This window comes from Cheilinus undulatus, linkage group 15 (assembly GCF_018320785.1).
Source record: "Cheilinus undulatus linkage group 15, ASM1832078v1, whole genome shotgun sequence".
NCBI classification, from domain to species: Eukaryota; Metazoa; Chordata; class Actinopteri; order Labriformes; family Labridae; genus Cheilinus; species Cheilinus undulatus.
The window spans coordinates 39,818,101-39,837,293 of NC_054879.1; the positions used below are offsets into that span (position 1 = coordinate 39,818,101).

General features: G+C 38.3%; 1 protein-coding gene across 3 annotated transcripts in view; it reads left to right on the forward strand.

Annotated features, from left to right (window-relative positions):
• tbl1x (transducin beta like 1 X-linked) overlaps window positions 1–19,193 on the forward strand; it is a 39,599-nt gene that overhangs the window by 14,963 nt on the left and 5,443 nt on the right. For all 3 annotated transcript variants that reach the window (XM_041807269.1, XM_041807268.1, XM_041807270.1), the window contains 7 exons: window positions 12,482–12,587; window positions 16,032–16,177; window positions 16,353–16,572; window positions 17,392–17,524; window positions 17,650–17,791; window positions 17,891–17,954; window positions 18,264–18,361. In XM_041807269.1, coding sequence (XP_041663203.1) covers window positions 12,530–12,587; window positions 16,032–16,177; window positions 16,353–16,572; window positions 17,392–17,524; window positions 17,650–17,791; window positions 17,891–17,954; window positions 18,264–18,361 — 861 coding nt within the window. In that variant the 5' untranslated portion in view covers window positions 12,482–12,529. The remainder of the gene's footprint in view (window positions 1–12,481; window positions 12,588–16,031; window positions 16,178–16,352; window positions 16,573–17,391; window positions 17,525–17,649; window positions 17,792–17,890; window positions 17,955–18,263; window positions 18,362–19,193) is intronic.

The following is a 19,193-nucleotide window of genomic DNA, read 5'->3' on the forward strand; positions in this document are numbered from 1 at the left end:
GTTCAAATTTGTAACTGTGATTAATGCCACTTTGTGTGGTTGATCTCCCTTTTAATTTTGACTATTTTGCATGTCTAATGATTATTTCACTTGGAATATGCACCATCGTCTCGAACTGAGGTTAATTGACTTTCTGTGTGTGCTGACCTGCTTTAATTTTGAAAGAAAATAAGGAACTCTGGGAAGATGTGACATGAGCTATACCCAAGAAAGAGGAACTTTTTATGAATTGAAAAGGATGTAAGGGAGCAGAGAACTTGTGATATTTTATTATACAAGGTGCAGATACCTTACATATTTTACATGACTTTGGCTGCAGGGAGATACAGCAGTGGCCTAACAGAAGTGTAATAAAAGGGACAAGTAAGAACGTAATCTAAAAAATGAATGCACTGATTATGCACTCTTATTAATCCAAATTAATTCTGACAGCTCTTGTAGTTACATATAGAAATGATGTCAAACGTGGAACAAGTGAAGCCAAAAGCAGATTGTGCCCTCTTATGGTTAAACGTGTTGAAATATCTCTCTCTATATATATTTAGAGATGCTAGATATTGGATATTTGACAATATCTGATATGCCAGAATGGAAGGACTTAAGCTGATTTAGATCTGTTGATCCAGCCTTAAACTCTATTGCTAACTTATTCATTTTGCACAGGCAATATTTACGGCTGATACAGGCTGCATGTTTAGCCAAAATATTGGTTGTAAATATTGGCAGAAATTTAAAATCTGCCTGTACAGATTATTGACTTTTTGAGCTAATACCTGCTGACACTGATATGCTGCTGATATCTTGCACCCCTAATATTTTTTGTCAAATTGATTTAAATTATCCATATTTGTGTGGATTTTCAACCAGTATTACTACATCACTTGCAACCTCTTGTGACTCTAGATAGCAGCTTGAAATCTTGTTAATGGCCTTAAGTCACTTGAGTCATTGTTAGCTGAATTTATGTCAGAATCTTTAGAATAGGGCTGAATGATTTGGGAAAATAATCGAATTGGGCACCCCCCCCCCCCCCCCCCCCCAATATTGCGATTTGATATGCGATTGAGTTCCTCATTTTGTGTATTTTCCAATAAACACAAGCACTAAATTATTCTAGCTGTAATTATTATTTTGACTCCTATTGCAAATTGTATGGAATTGTTTTATTAAAGGGAGTGATCATTTTAATGTCATTCTTATATTTATTAAAGCATGATATGTAATGTGTAACATTTCTGCTGCAAAAAATGTTTTAAACTGGTATTTTGACACAAATTTCAGGTCATATTGCAATTTAATGTAATTTTCGATTTATTGCCCAGCCCTTCTTTGGAATTGTAAATATTTTTACTGATCCTTAATTATTTTATTACATTCCTTGCAGTCTTTAGTGATTTAAACAGCTCAACCATATCTCATTCACTACCTCAAGTGATGTCCCTTGAGTCACCTTTGGCTGAAGTTGAAGAAATAGGCTACATTTTTTAAGAGGACGGAAATCATTGAGGTTTTTGCACTGAATGGTTTAGGTCACCCAGACTTTGTAAGGCTCTAAATGCTGTAAGAAACAGCAAGAGTGTACTTACTTGCTTCATACTTTTCCTAGTGCAGGTAAACATCACATTAAATGAAGCTATGATGCAGCTTGAAATTGCATTTATATGTTGTTGATAATTCTGTCGATTGTAAAGTGTGTCAGAGTTTGATGCATTTTAGCTTTATTACAGCTGTAACCTTGACTCATTATTTTAGTCTTTCTGTTTGAAGGATCGACTGATGTAGATTTTTCAGAGCCAGTATCAATACCCATGGTTGTTAGTAGTTCATGTGACTGTTAACCAATAATTCGAACTTGTATGCATTTGTTGTAACAAATGAAATGTACTTAATGTGGCTAAAGTAAAACTGCATGTTGAAAAATCAACATTTTAGCTCTAGCTCTGTCAATGTAGGAAACGGCACAGCGCAAGCAGCAGGAAACAGGAAGCGATTGAAATCACTCCCTGTCTCTGCCAGTCAGATGGTGTTGTAGGAGGACATTAGGTAAGTGTGGAGAGAGAAAACACAACTTACAGAGGAGACTAGGTCGCACACCTTGGAATTAATTGATTTTGCCCTTTTATCAGTAATTAGCAGTTAGCTAAATGCCAAATACTGACATCAGTAATCGTCCAGACCGTTAAACCGTCTAACCCAAATTTCCTTTAAGGAATTCATGATGCTTCTGCCTCCTCTTTTTTGTTTTCCATTTAAATGTTGGATAATACTTTGCATTTCTCCAGTAACGATGTCCAAGCTATTCCAGCTCCTATTATTTTAAAGCTTTTATAATTTATATATCTTTATACCCAGACACTGAACAGTACTCTTTACATGGTTGCATTTCTTCTTTAGTGTTTTCTTTGTACTGCATTGTTCCCATCAATAGGAATTCCGTAGGGGTTCTCCTCTAAAAGCCATGCTCACAGTATTATGTGGTTTGTGAATGCTAAATGACACCAGCAGACAAGTGGGTGTTGTCATTTTTATTTGAGGCTAATGGGTTCAGCACGAGGGTGGATCTTTGGTCCTGACGCTCCCGATTAGAGGCCGTCATGATGAATCCTTTTGGTGATACTCAATGTCTGCCACCATCCCCCACTTATTGCAGTGAGGAATATATACTCGATGGTGGCGCCTGTGCTTGAGCAGTTTGTCACTGAAAGAGAAAAAACCACTTGTGACACTGTCACGTTGCTGCTAATGTATGAAAATGTCTATCAATGGTGATGATGATTTTATCGTATGAGAATCATAGTGTAAGACATGTTTGCGTTTACACTTCCGCTGAATGCCCCTTATAATTCCGCTCCTAATGAACCATCTCATTGTTAACTCCTGAAGTAACCAACGGCTAGGCCTGCATGGTCTCAGGGAGCAGAATGTGCACTGAGAGATGTAATTCCAGTTTATCAGACAGTTTCTTCCATATGTCATCTGACTGAAAGGTGTTATTGTTGAATAGAGTCTTTGGTTATAATGAAAACCCGCAGACTGTTGTCTCTGTTGACACATGGCTGGCCACCCCTGGTAAACACTAAAAGTGTTGCCACCCAAAGGAAGCGTGGGAGAAGTGTTTCCCCTGGAGACTGAAGGCTCCCCTCCCCCACCGCCCGCCGACCTACATTGACTGTCGCTAAGTGACTCATTGAGGGAGGCAAAGAATAATGCACAAATGGTTGTTGTGATTACCTGTGTGGGAATCATTATTTATCACCCTGCCTGCTCCCCTTCCCCAACCCCAACCCCACCCCTCTCTGATTCCCCACCCCCACTCTTTCTCTATCTCGCTCCCCTCCCCCCTCAAGAGTGCAGCCCAACCAGAAGCTTCAAAGGCGGGTTTTTACTCAGCAGAGCAGTTCAAGAGAAAATGGCTGCTGTTTCCAGGTCTTGTTTGCACATCTGTCAGGAGGTGACCGTGCAGGAGAAAATGGGGTCCCTGGTGTGCCGGTTTTCAACATCATTCTTTTCAAAACCTGCATGTGCAGGAGACGGCTGGTTGTGTAGTTCTCAGTGCTCCATTATTTTTGCATCTAAATGTTTATGGTCTGAAAGCATTTTATTTTATGGCAGTGATGGATGGATGCTTTGTCCACACCTAATGTAGAGTGCTGTTCAAAGAATCGTCTGCAGTGGCTTGTTTGTTTAAGCAATATTGCTGAAATCTTTACAGTGATGTTTAAATCAGCTGTCAGCCAACAACAAATGCATTGTTTGTACCTTGAATAAATTAATTGCATGTTGTGCTGTATAAATGGAAGATTAGTAATGCATAGATGCATTGGTTTAGCACTGATATAGGCTAATATCAGTACTTTTGGACAAATGACGGCACCTCAGGAAATGATGTGGGCATGAACTGAAGATGTAGAAGATATTAATCTGTTGTTGCCAATCAATTAAATACTAATATTTAGCACACTTAGCCGGTGATTAAGAGACAAGATTTATTATCGGGCAGACTATGTGACTTGCAGGTCAGCTCTGGGTTTTTTTTGCGATCAAATTTGAGAGAAAATGTCACTGTGGGTTTGTTACTCCAAAGGTAGTAATGACGAAACATTGGTATCCGCATCGGTCTGATTTTGTATAATCCGTGCATCTCTGTAGGTGATATCAGTGTTTCGGTGTTATGTAGAGGCACTTCGATGCTTACCAGAAACGGGTGAAACCTCACATGGCATATGCTCACAATGTTATCATTTAATGGGTCCTTGAAGGGGGGCTAATGACATCGATGAGCTTATTGTAAAGGCTGTTTTTGAACTTAAAAAGCAGTTGACAGTGGAAAAAGGCAAATTAAAAAGTTCAAGGGTGAATCATGATAAGAGGTGATCTTTCACTAAATCCCAGTAAATAAATCCCTTTATTTTGCCTGCAGTCTGATCTGGGAAAATCAAGTAATCAGTTATAGTGATGTATCATTAAAAGCTGCATTTATCAGTTATTGTGTTGTGACATTATCAGCAAAAAATCATACAGTCATAATCACCATCAAGCTAGTCTGAGAATGTGCCTCACATCCCTGTGAAATGTATATCTTGGCCTCACTTCATGCTGGGTGATTGGGTTTCATTTACAATTAGCTTCCCACATTAATAAAAACAAGATAATCAAGGCTAAATGATTACTGAGCCACATGCCGTGATGTGCCCCTTTTGTAATGTGTCAAACCAAGCACAGCGAGGGCTCGCAGTATTGCCCCTGAACACGCTGAATGTTTATTTTTTTGGGTAAACAGTGGATAAAACATTAAGTTATGATCAGAAACATGAGCTTAGTTCACTCTGAAGCTCTGAATTTTCTGTAAAGGAGAGAGTTGAAAACCAGCGTCTGCCAAAATGGATTCAGATGCCGGCCAGTACGTCTCGGTAAGAATGTCTGGCCCAATTGTCTTGAGTCATGAATCACAAATGCCCTCTGGAGATGCTATTTTAATCATTTATATCATCAAGTTACAAATGATATTTATACATTCAAGATTTCCCGTTTGACTGTTGTAGTGTGTTTTTTTCTGATTATTTTTTGGGGCTTTTTGCCTTCCTTCTGATAGGACAGTCAAAGAGAAAGAGAGTGGGGAAAGACATGCATCAAACATGTGCTGAGGCTGAGAATCGATCACGTGACCAGTGTGTTGAGGACTATAGCCTCAGCATATGGGTGCCTGCTCTACCAACTGAGCTAGACTGACGTCCAGGCTCCTGTTGTTAATGTAAAAAGATTATCTCAGACCTGTACAATGAATTAAACCGCCGCTGTGACTATGAAAATTCAGTAAATTGAAGACTGTGTATTTTATGGATGTGCATCTCAACCTTTCCTGTATAGAATCCATCCTTATGAAATGTATTAAAAACAAAGAAATGTTATCACTTGGTTACAAGGCTGTGGCTGCCTCTCAGGATGCATGACGTTTTACTGAGGCCTTAATTTTTGAAATGCATGCACAGATGGCATATGTTAAATCAGTTTTTAATTGTGTTCAATAATTGGGATCTAAATACCAATCAAAATAATCATAAGTAGGATTTTTTTTCACCTCTACTCTACACATAAACAGATTTTATTGATGTACAAACTAAAGTGACTTTGATGATTCATATGTGATAACACTGGAGAAGTCCAAAAAGCTGAACAAAATATACTTCAACAAAGCACTTACATACATGAGTATACTAGCAGTTAAAGACTGAACAGGAGTTAGAATTACACCAACATAAGCAGAAGCTGCTGACCTCTATTATTTTCAAAGCTGCAGATCTGGTGGACCCTCAGGAATGACTGTGCATGTAGCATTTTATCTTTGATGGTAATTTGGAAGAATGAGTCTTTTACATTGCTCGTATAAGCAAATTCGGTTAAGATTAATTTGGAAGACTTTCTTGAGATTGAGCACAAAAGAGCTGACGTTCATACAGGCTAGACAGGGTGAAGTACTCTGATGTACTCTTGCTTAATGCCTGGAAGGCTCATGATGTAGTTTACTTAGTCAAGTGCTTGCAAAGAGAGGCCCAAACAACCTAAAGTTGAACCTGATGATCACAACGATGCTTCCCATCACACTCTAGGGTTTTAGTTTTTTCTATACTGCTTATTGTTGTTATTTTTGCATTTAGTAATGTTATCACCAGTGTAATGGATATGACAGACCATGCACAGTATATTAGTACATAAAGTGATTGCTATACCAATGTGGTACCAAGGTGAGCTGATGTGTGGACATGGCAGGTAATATTTAAGAAAAATACATAGAGAGCAGGTGGAATGATGATGATAATGTTAAGCCAATGTTTTTGTTCATATGTGCTATTTCTAACCTTTTTTGGCAATATTTTTAACTGCTGTTGCAAATGCATTGTCTTAATATGAACTAGGGCTGGGCAATTAGTTGAAAATAAGATTAACCCCTTAAAGCTTATTGTATCATATTTGATGCATACTTTTATGATACCCCTATCTAATCAATATGATCAATAATTTACTAAAAAAAATGAGATACAAAAAAATGTATATAGTAAATTTAATCGAAATTTGGATTCTTTGGATTTCAGTAGAAAGTTAAATAATCATTTCAGTCCCCAAAAATTAGAATTTTCTGGCTATTATTTGTGTTTTCAGCCTTTAAGGGGTTAAATCGCAATATGGTCTGTCACACTTTTCAAATTGCAGAAGGTGCAACATTTTTTTTTCCTGAAATTTGAGTCAAAATAGCAGTTTTAAACTTTTTTTGCAGCAGAGATGCTATGTATGACATATCATGCAATCATTCAAGTACCATTTTTTAGAATGGTCTATAAAAAAATCCTCCCTTCATTTTTGTACTTATTACTTATTAAATATGAGGATGACAAAAACCCTTCAGCGCCACACTTCATATCGATTTGCGATACGAGTCAGAATCAGAATTAGATATTTTTAAAGAATTGTTCAGCCCTTGTTTTAGAATAAAAGAGAGTTATTGCATATCGGATCGCAATTGCAATATTGGGGAAAAAAAATTGCAATTTGATTATTTTCCAAAATGTGTCAGCCTTAATATGAATCCATATGTAATCATATCCTTTTCTGTCCCAACAAGATAAATCACCATTTTTCAGAGCTATTAATGTCTTAATGACAAGTCCTTGATTTAATTTGGTAGCTGTAAGATGAACTAGGATTTAAAGTGCAAAGGAGGTCGAACATATGAACCCAAATTCATTGCCCACTTCAGATCGATCAGCATAGTAAACATACTGGGCTAGTAAATAAGATGTGGTGAAGAGTGTGGTTCAGTGGCTCTATTTTTGCAGTTTGCAGAAGAGTTCAAATTAAAAATGCTGGGCTCTCATGTAACATGTTTGGTCATTAGCAGGTGTTACTGTCACTGATGGGATTGAGGCTGTTGGGTCACAGCTGCATCGGTATTTGGTTGACATTGATACAGAAAGGGGAATCTTTTAAACCTATTATCTTGCTGCTCTCTGCTGCCTCCAGGTTTGTTGGTAGCACATCTGTCTCAGACAGTTGCATGCTGGTGGATTTCTGTTACCTTTACACTCTGTGCCGTGACTCAGTTTGCCATAGCAACCTAAGCCATGTGGGATTGTTGTTGTTTCTGGCTGTGGGGTTGCCTGCAGTATTTCCAGGTTCTTTTGGGTTTTATTTGAGTTCCGCTGAAATAACCTCTCCTGCCATCTGGGTGTCTGGACTGGCTGTGTGAATGTCAGTGGTTTCTGAGTGTTATTGAAATGTTTGCATAATTTAAGATAACATGCAAGCCAGTGTGTGGAGTTACACAGAGGTACACCTCGCTGTAACACATTAAACTTTTATGGTATAAGCTCTGTTTAAAATAATAAAGACACAGCTCTGTACAGCAGGAATCTGAGGCTCAGTATTGAGTTTCTGTATTATTGGTAGATCTGTGCTGTCTAAGCAGTGTGTTTTGTGGCAGCAGCCTCTGAAGTATTTATCTTGCCTTTGTGATGTCTTTCTTTTTTCAGAGGGATCATATCCTCAGACCTTGACCCCACTTATAACTTCAGTGGATAAACCCTGGAGTCATTGCAGAGGTTAGCATTTTGTCTGGTTTTCTGTGAGGCGCATTGTTCGGTTAAAAGAGGCTCAGATGCCCAGGGAGTTGTGTAATGGATGGTGGCATTATGGGCTCATCTGATTGAGGGATTATTGCTGCTGTCCTGCACCGATGGGACCTGAGCCCCCTCCAGGCTGCCTGTTAATTACGTTTCTAGTTGTTTGGTATGTAGCAGCAGCTGTCTGGGGAGCAGCGGCCGCCTTGCTTTGATGTTGCTACCCCTTCCTTCTCGCTGAAGATGTACTCTGAAGAGAAATCACAGCAAGTAGTGGTCAAATCAGGGCGCAGTGGCTGAGTTAGATGAGCTCAGAGTTGTTGTTTTTCAGCAGAACAGAGCAATGAACATCTGACATCTGAGAGCGAGGGAGAATAATATGATTGTTTTTGATACCAGTATGCCTTTTTTTTTTTCAGAGATTCTGTTCAGTTCTTTTGCAGCTTTTCTGATTTATTTTTAATGGAGTTTTTTTTCTTCTCAAAGGTTAGCTGTGGTTTCTTTGAGCACTATGGTTGCTGTTTATTTATGAGCAGGTTTTTGTTGTGTTTGTCTTTTGTTGTTCACACGCTCTTGAGATATACTATACATGCTGCCTTCCTCAGTTGAGTGATACAGTTATTGAGTGTTGGGTTCCAAAAAAACAGCCTCTGGTCCTGAAAAATGAAACCAATGCGGAAGTGCAAAAAAATTGCTATATGGCGAGTGTCCACTTGAGGCTGGCTGCAGGAACACAACGCATGTTAAAAAGTTGTTTTTTACGCAAGAAATAAGCTGGTTTACAGCCTGGTTAAAAAAAAAAAACGTGTCTCAGTAGCTAATGTCTTCATGTCCTCTCACTGTATGTGCGGCAAATTTTTTTACAACACAATCGTTTCGATTATATTTAGGAAAAACTTCACTGCGCACTGATTGGCGCATCTCATTTGATTGACAGATAGCTTGACAGGCAGACGCTACCTCCAGAAGGCCGGCTTTAGTGCTAGCTTAGCTGAGAAGAAGTCGAGCTCAGTAGATGGGCTCTTGTCTAAAGTTAGGTTGAGACAGCGATTATAATATGGAGGTTGTCACGCATTGGCTTCAAAAGCTGTTTGAGTCTGCCTATTGTAATCAGATAGCTGATGTCACACAAGCTTTGTCCAGTTCTTTCCACAGTCTATGGTTCCAAATTATGCTTTGTTATTAAAAAAGGTCTCGGCCCTTATTCTAGGTTTCTCAGATCACCTTGCCAATTTTACTCACCATGTTGCTACTTTGGTGCTTGAGAAATAAAGGAGGGCAACATGAACGGAAGTGAACCAGCCATAGAAAGAAAAAACTAAAGGACATAAAGCAGTGAAAATGACACCAGATTAAAGTGAAGAAATACATTGGTTCTTTAGTTCAGGGGGTTGGCCTTTAATTGGCCTGGCTGATTATCAGGGCCAGTTTTTCTACATTCAGTTGATACTCTGTATCTGCATTTTAATTTATCAATTGAAATATAAGTAATGGATTTTAAAAAGTGTGCTACCTTGGCAACAGGAGTGTGCTACTGTGAGTTGTATCTTCCCATCTGGCTCTGTTTTCACTCTTCACAGTCTCCCTCATGTCCTACTCGCACTATCTGATTGGCTGGATGTCATGCAGGTAATAGCCATACTCATCTTTAGCCACTGCTAAAGGAGTAATGTCCAAACAGTATTGGAACATCAGACATCCTCTCACATTGTATGCCCACTGTCCACACTGCATCCTTTTAAAATCTCTCTGCCCTTTGAATTACAGGTTTCTCTTGTAAACAGTATGACATCTAGTGCTCTTATTTTAAATGCATATAAACGTAAGTGTGGAACTTTGCATTGATGAGCTTTTAATAGCTGTAAGCAAAATAGTTAGAGGGGGTTCTGGCTATAGACTAGGGGTGTGCATTGGCAAGAATCTGGCGATATTATACATATTGCGATACAGGGATGCCGATATCGATATTTTGCATATATATTGCAATACTATGAGCGATACATTGCAATATTTTTGTAATTTAACATATATGTATATATATATATATATACAAAGTCTGGCAGTTACATCCATTAAATAAACACTACAGCAACTACAGCAACATTTCATAAACAAGATGCAGAAAAAGGTCAGAGGTCTAATTCTGGATTAAATTAGGTAAAGACCTGTTTTAAAATAGTTACACAAACTTTGGCTTGCTTTAGCTTCATTAGCTTTAGCTAAAGCTAACATATTCACACCAGCTACATAATAAACATTAATACATAAGCCGATATAGCTAAGTTAGCTTCAGCAGTGTGTGACTATGTGACTAAAGCTAAGTCAAAGCTGCTTTGTGAGCTTAGCTTTAGCTACATAGCTAGGTTAGCTACATAGCTAATAGTGTAGCAAAGAAAAATCACAGAACTACTCCTGTCTGATACTCCTAATGCCTTGTCATCTACCTCTCTCCACGTTTCTCTGTATTGCAGTGCAAGCTGCAGAGAGGAAAATGGGACAGGGTTGAAGGGGGACAATAGTGGTGCAGCCATGTAGGACAGCATCAATCAAATGCTGTCAGGATACAACTGTTGGAACCAGAGTATCAAGCTGATTATCTTCCTCTTCTTCTTTTTTTTTTTTTTTTGCTGTCACTCATATTGCTTGTTGTTTGGAAAAGGTTTAAGTCCGGTCTCATGTTGTAAATTGTCTAGTAAATCTTAATGGAACTTACTAGATTGATATTTGTTCCAAATATTAGTTATTGATCTCATTAACTACTATGATTGGGATCAGTAATGACCTTGAAAAATCAGCGTCAGTCAACCTGCCATTGCTGCCATATTTTCTATTATTATTGTTTTGGGCCATATACGGTGTTGTAACACACACATTTCGCAAAGTGCCGTGTTGTATCGTGTTATCCTATGATTCCCACCATTACTACACTGCCATTATCATTGTTGCAGCAAAACTATGGAAGAAGTCCACTTGCTTATGAAAGCGAATGTTATCAATTAGAAAGAAAAGAAAAATAGTCCTGAAATATTTTTTATAAAGAGCAGAGAATACACAGTGACTTGCAAACATGACTGCAGCTGTCAAAAAAGGTCCACAGTGCACCTTCAACAGTAATTCTCTTTATGCTTGAATTAATTCCAGTTGCACCAGTTGTTAAATGATGGTGTTCTTATTGAACCTTCAGCTTGTCTGCTGGGTTACCATAAAGCCAGACTCCATCTGAAAGAATATACCAAGGTGAAAGAGTGAATAATTCATGTTGAGTAACATGTTGGAGCCCTTTGGCTGCATGCCCACTGGTAATTGGGACAACACTATTCTCTGTCTATTTTGCTCGATCTCCCTTGTTGCTATGCTACCGAAGGGGAACTTGAGTGGGCCTGGACAGTGTTTGGAATGAGAGTTGGACAGCCGTGCAGTCTTCATACCTGACACCACCCCCTTCATTTCTCTTTGTGCTCTCAGCTGAATGCCTGTCCCCTTATCTCCCTGTGGAGGAGCAGGATGTAGTAATAAATGTGTAGTTTGTCATGACTCATTCTAAAGGTTGTGGTGTGTTTTTTTAAACCTTAACATGCTTAAAGCCCCCTCTTTTTCCCTATTCTCACCCTCATACATTTCTATATGTTTACATTGCATATGTGGGTGTGTGAGCAGTGTTCCTCAAGCTCTTTTACCTTGCCCTTGTAAAGCAAAATGTGTGAGCCATTGGGAAATTATGAACTCCACAGTATTCTCACAGTTTTCGTCAGCCTGCGGACAAAACAAAATGGAATTAAAACAAAACATAATTGCCTCTTTGTTTTCCCAGCTCCCATCAGTTTTGAGACAATCTCAATTGAAATGTTAACATGAGCTCTGTTAACACCTCTATTTGTTGGAAACAACTCAGAGGCAAAGGTTAGACTGGGAATAACATGCTACTTGCTCTCTTCTGTAATTTACTAGATGGGCAGTAGACAGGCTTTTAATATCCTTACTGCTTTATCAGGGCGCTTTCCACTGAGATGGCTGGCTGGGCAACTAATGGGAAGCACCAGTGGGATCTCAGTAGAAGCCAAATACATATAGACACTCCCATTAAGCCAGAGAGGAGAGGCTGGATATTGTTACAGCAAGGACTAGACATGTTCACAAATGACCCAGCCATTGACATTGTCAAAGGAGGAACTGGTGCAATTAAGAAAGATGAAAGTGAGCAGGCTGGACATGGGGGCTGTTTGTATGTCTGATGTAACATCAGCGCATGAGTGCATCACTAAACAGGGGTCTGAGGAAGAATCTGAATCCATTTTATTGTTGTGTGATGAAGGTATCATTTGCAACAGACCTAAATATTTATTGTCCCTTATTTTGGTTGTATTTTTCAGGAGTGAGCCCAGCCTTCCAGCATCCCTCTTCCCTTTCATCGGGTTAAGATGAGTATAACCAGCGACGAAGTGAACTTCTTGGTCTACAGATACCTCCAAGAATCAGGTTTGTTATATTTGTAAACGCATGAGAAAATGAATGTGACAAAACCTTACAGTGCTATGAAACCTGATTCAGATATGGACGATTTAAGTCAGTTTAAGAAAGGATGGAGGGCTCCATCTGTCATTTAAACTAAAACCATTCTGAACAAATCTATTTTTCTAACTGTAACTGATATCAGATTGAGACAATGTGGTGTTTGAATACATTCTGTGCTTGAACAGCAGAAATACAAGCTTCCACCCCATATATCTGAAGAAGGGCTGTCAGCATTAATTCATATTTTGTGATTAATTAAGGTCTTAAGGCTGTGATTGCATGCTTAATTGTCCTTTCAGCACCCTTTGGATAAGCCAGTGCAGCAACTCCCTGCAGCCTCAGTGGTGTAAAATAAGCCTACAGCTGCTCCTTAATGTCTCATTTCACTTTAGAAAAACTCAAAGAGAGCTTAGTGGACAATTTAAAAGTCCTCTGCACCATGTGGTAACCTTTTGACTATTCTCTCATGTCCTTTTTAGTCCATAAAAAGTCACTCCTCTGTGACTAAGTTATGTCATAGTCTTCGATCTTCCAAAGTTCCTTATTTTCTTTTAAAAATAAAAAATAAAATCAGGTCCATGTCCACAAAGGAAATCAGTTACCCATAGTTAAAAAATAGTGCTAAAATCCAAAATGAAACAAAAAAATGTTTTTACATATATTTGTTTTCGTTAAAGATCCTTTTTTAGGCTTTTTGCCTTTGTTGGAAGGAACAGCTGAAAACAGACAAATGTGGAGAGAGAGGGTGAGAGAAGATGGAAACCAAACATATGCCAGGATTTGGAATCAGTCCTGAAACCAGTCCACTGAGGACTGCAGCCTCGGTATATTAGTGCCTGCACCAACAACTGAGCTTAACCAGCACCTTAACTAAAATCAGTTGTGAATTCCTAATAGTGGAATAACAATATGTGTCCAAAAGGGGAGGTTGATTACAATTGACTACAGAAATTCTGACTCTGATTTTGATTATTTAGGCAGCCCTAATTTGAAGATTTTTTGTGCTACATGTTTTTATTAGTTTTTGAATTAATTTTTATATCATCTGTTCATTTGGTACAAAAGTTTCATAAATATTTTTTGTAAGACATACCAGTGTCCCTTTCTCAAAGTAAAATCACCTGTTATCTTACTTATTCACTATCAAACTTCAATTTGAAAAAGCCAATTAAGGAAAATGAATATTTAACCTTTCAATGCTAGAGAATTGAAAGAAAAAGTTAATTTATACACTGCTAGATGCATTTGTGTAAGTTACAGAATTGTGAACCCAGTCTCCTGTTGTATATCATATAGTGATGCACAATGTTGGATTTTTGCCAATTTCCCATATCACGATATTTCTACACTCATTTTAGCCGATACTGATACTAACATATTCATTAGGGATGCAAATGGATTTTTGCTGATATCTGATATACCGATATTTACGTATTAATTTCAGCCTATACCGATACTAAAATGTAGTTTAGACCTAAAACTTCAGTCCTTATAACAGACAAAATAACATTTCTGGATGATCAAATTAACAATCTTCAGTTCTTAAGACACTTAAAGTGTAAGAAAAGATGATGAATAAAGAAAAAAAGACTTCAGCTGTACTCGGTCTGTTGTTCAAGCCTAACACGGCAACATTTTTGTTCATACGGCCAATATTTGCAGCTGATATAGGCAGATTTTTGATAGCCAAAATATTGGTTGTAGTTACTATCAAAAATTTTCCTATCATGCTGATAACATCATACATCCCTGAACTTCATCTTTTTTTTTCTTTTAATAAAGAACACCAAGTGTCTCCTGTACAAAAAGAGGCTGAGTCAAGAGTAGCAGGGGAGTAGCTATAGCTGATGGTACAGTTGTACATTTTCTAGATTACTAAATGGCAATAAATGATATCTACTAGGGCTGGGCAATTAATCGCAAATTTGATTAAATTGCAATATGGCCTGCTGCAATTTACAAATCTCATAAGTTGTGATATTTCTTTAACTTGTAGTGTCAAAATGTACTGTTCAATGCATTTATTTTTTTGCAGCAGGGATTTTCTGCACTTTATGCATATATTCAAGTGTTTACAATAGGTTTACAAAAACCCTCCTTTTTGTGTTTTATGTATGTTTTGTTTTAGTCAAAATGAGTCACGTAAAAAATGATAATCCTTTTAATAAAGCAGTTGGTATCAAATTTGAAATATGAGCAACAATAACTAGTTCATTCAGCTTCACCTCCCCCACCCCAGCCGCCTCTTTTATAGCTTAAACCTTGTTGCACCCTCATATTCAGATTCATGCTTCGATGGATTAATTGCTTCTGAAATAATTTCACTGTTTTCAGTACACATTGTCATTTATGTATCCATCTATGTGGGGGTTTCTAGCCATGTGCTCTCTGGAAAGTCGAAGCCAGCTTGACTGATCCAGGGAGTATTTTTAGAGCAGAGCCTTCTCCACCAGGTTAAACTGAATATCCATTTTTCAGTGAAATAGTTAAATGCAGGAAGAGTATTCCTGACTGAATGTGAAGGTATGATTTGTTGCTTGAATTTGTTGAAAAATGCATAAGTTGAGGAACCTTAGAATAATTGCATATTATATTGCAATTGCAATATCAGGGGGAAAAAAATCTCAATAGGATTATTTTTGCATATTGGTCAGCCCTAATATATACCGCCGATATATATTGCTGATATATCTGCAGAAATGTTCACATCTGCCGATACCAGTATTTAACTTTTTATGATATAATGCAGATAATATTGTACATCCCTAATACCATAATGTGAGCTGAATTTCTTCTTACATCCCAATGTTGATAGTCTTTCATCATGTTGAAAATACTGTAATTTAATTTGATTTGATGAAGGGATGGCTGGTACATTTTCCATATATCATGGTTTTTCAGGTGGTTAAAACTTAACCATTTTGTTGAGAATTGAAATTTTTGTGCATAAAGTATCACTGTGGATGAGACTGGTGCTTAATATGCTCCTTTACTTTGGTGAATGAATGGACAAAAATTGCTTGCTAACTAAAATAAAAAAACTCTGGAGGGAAATAAAAAGACTTTTCATGCCCTCTGAAATGGAAACACGGAGTATGTTTAATAGAACTGTTTGATAAGATTTGGATCAATGAATAAAGTCCAAGCTGCTGTTTTTTATTCATGAGACTGTTTGTGAAGCCCTCTGGCAGAATGCAGGGTACTAGTTGCCAAGGCAGATCAACATTGACACTGGTGTTCTTTATTCTGTCCTCAAATGTCACAGTTGTTATGCAATTTTGTGTCTGTGTTTGATCAGTGTGTGCTTGGATCAGAAAAGACTTTTCTCTAAATATTTGTGTTTTGTCTCTGCACATCTTGTGCTTGGCTCTCTCCTGTTAATGAATGTGAATGCTGTTTTGTTTCCAGGTTTCTCTCACTCAGCATTCACCTTTGGCATCGAGAGCCACATCAGCCAGAGTAACATCAATGGTACACTAGTGCCCCCTGCAGCCCTCATCTCCATCCTGCAGAAAGGGCTTCAGTATGTGGAGGCAGAAATCAGCATCAATGAGGTGAGGGAAGGGGCATGGAATTAATCACTCCCACTGATAGTTTATAATACTTTACCACACAGAGAGAGGCTTTCAGATCCACTAATATTCTTAAGTCTTCCTTATAAGGATAGATTGTCTGTAATTGAGCAGAATCAAGAAACAAGAAATATGTTTTGTACTGCTGTCATTGCAGGATGGTACAGTGTTTGACGGTCGGCCAATAGAGTCACTGTCGCTCATTGACGCAGTGATGCCAGATGTGGTGCAGACGCGGCAGCAGGCCTTCAGAGACAAGCTTGCCCAGCAGCAGGCAGCCTGTGCCATGTCTGCTTCAACCTCTGGAAACCAGGCCAACACACCAAAGAACGGGGAAGCCACCGTCAACGGGGAGGAGAACGGCACCCATAACATGAGTGAGTTTAAACATGAGGGCCTCAGTCATCGCAGAGCTAGAACAGACATATCCATGAAATGATTTTGAGATCAGTCCTTGTGTTTTTTAGCTGCTGAGTCTCAATATTTTGTGAACTAGAATTGATTTGTTTCTGTACCTTTACCCAAGTTTTACAGACATAGTAGAATTTTTATCTTTTGTACCAGATATGCTTGCATTCCTGAGTTCTGACCATTCTGATAGCTTGCACTGATTACATTAATGTTCCCAGGAACTTGTGTTTGCACTCTTGCAGAGATTAAACAGTATTAATAACCATGATAAAATTTTCCCACAGTTACACTTAGAGACACAGACAAGACATTATGGTCTAACGCTCTACTACATTTATTGCCATTCAAATAGTTTTTTGCAGGTGTTAAGCTTCTTTCCGTAGTGAAACCAGAGAGATGTAGATCAGGTGGAGCCTCTAAACAAGAGAAAGAGGTGTGGATTTCTGTGTCAGCACATCCTCTGGGAATTGTTTGTAAGGTGTGGATTGCAACGAGAAGAGTCAAATGTGAGGAAGGTGTTAAAGTCAAAAGATAACTGAGAGATAACACATGGTGGAAATGATCTGGATGATTTCACAGTTATGACCTGGCTTATCTTTTTTTACTACATTTTAATTATATTCACAACAAGCTGGTCAGTATTTTCAGATTCATTGATTTTTGTCAACATCCACTTGTTAGTGAGAGCTGGCACTTACACCTTTCTAGATTTTTTTTACACGTGTTTGGGTCCTAATGTCCATGCATCAACTGTTAGGTAAATGTGTATGTGCACCCACTCTCAGATAACCACAGTGAGCCGATGGAGTTGGATGGAGATGTGGAGATACCAGCGAGTAAAGCCACAGTCCTCCGCGGCCACGAGTCTGAAGTGTTTATCTGTGCCTGGAACCCCGTCAGTGATCTGCTGGCCTCAGGGTGAGAGTCTGTCTGCACTGAAACTGATCTTAATTTATACTGGATGAGTCACATTGCACTGTACGCACACTAATTAGCCTCATAACCCTCATCTGGCATCTTTTACACCCTCTCCCCCCATTCAGCTCGGGGGACTCAACAGCTCGAATCTGGAACCTGAACGAGAATAACAACTCCAGCTCCACCCAGCTGGTGCTGCGCCACTGTATCCGAGAGGGTGGCCAGGACGTCCCCAGCAATAAGGATGTCACTTCACTAGACTGGAATGTAGGTCCCTGATCATCCATCCCTATCTTTGTTCATTCACTTTAAGCATCATTAGGTGAGGACAGCGAAGTAACTGCTCTGTCATTTCAAACCCATCAGAGTGACGGCACTCTCCTGGCAACAGGCTCTTATGATGGATTTGCCAGGATATGGACTAAAGACGGTGAGTCAATCATCTTCAAGCACCATGCTGTTTCTTTTTTTTTACTGATTCTATGAATGATGCAGATATTTGGCATTTTTCAGCACAAGAGATGCTGATACTAACCCATCTGTTGATTTTTAGTCATTCATATTTGATTTTGACATTTTGCAAGACGGCAGTAAAATTTAATGATGCGTGTTGAATTAAAGAGTAGAATAAAATAGTTCTGTGTTAGCAGGCCAAAAAAAGAGACCAGCTTTGTAGAAATCTGTCAATTTGTTATTTTTACTTGTTTCTAACAGAAATAGATTTGGCTTTATTTACTAGGGAATCTGGCGAGCACCTTGGGGCAGCACAAAGGGCCCATATTTGCACTCAAGTGGAACAAGAAGGGGAACTCTATTCTCAGTGCTGGTGTAGATAAGGTATGTCATGTCTGACCAAAACAGTAGATCTGTCTTAAAATGATCATGTCCATACTTTGTTTTGAATTTTTGGAAGAACTTGAAATGAATGTTATTAAAGATTAGATTACATAAAACTTTATCACCAAAGAAATTAGAAACATACAAAAAACAAATACTTTATAAGTGTATTATAAAGTGTTAAGATGATAAGGGTTAAACTCAGTGAAACCATGCCTAACAAAGGTAACTTGTTTTTTTATGTTAAGTAGCTGAAGTAGCTAAGTGCAAAAGCAATGACATTATTGAGAGTAAGGGCCTTGCACACTTGATTTTTTTTGCAAATAATTCACATGAATTTATTTATTCAGAACATGTACCAGGTCAATGCAAGCTTTCACAGGTTTTTCCCAAGTTTTGCTCATGATGATCCCACATCAACCAATCAAAATGCTCATGTTGCCTATGATACAAGAGCTTAGAGGCAGACAGAGGAGCAAAAACATCCAAATCACTTTTTGTCTCCAGCCAGTGCCAAGTTATTATTATTTTTTATAAGGAAAGTGCCAGGGGCTGGATTCGAACCTGGGCTGACTGCGTACATGGGCCTTGTCTTAAACCAACAAACATGTGGAAACCCCACCTTGCAGTGAGCTTTGCGTGTGCCTTTTGATTGATTTTTTTTTTTTGCTATTATTTATTTTATAGAATTGATGAAAAACAAACAAAAATTTCCCTCAAAAGGGTTTAAATACATAAAACTGCATCAGTTTGTTAACAAAAAAATTAAGTTTAATTGGAATTTGTTTAGAAAAATAGCTACAGTTATATAATTGATGTTACAAGTTGTTCA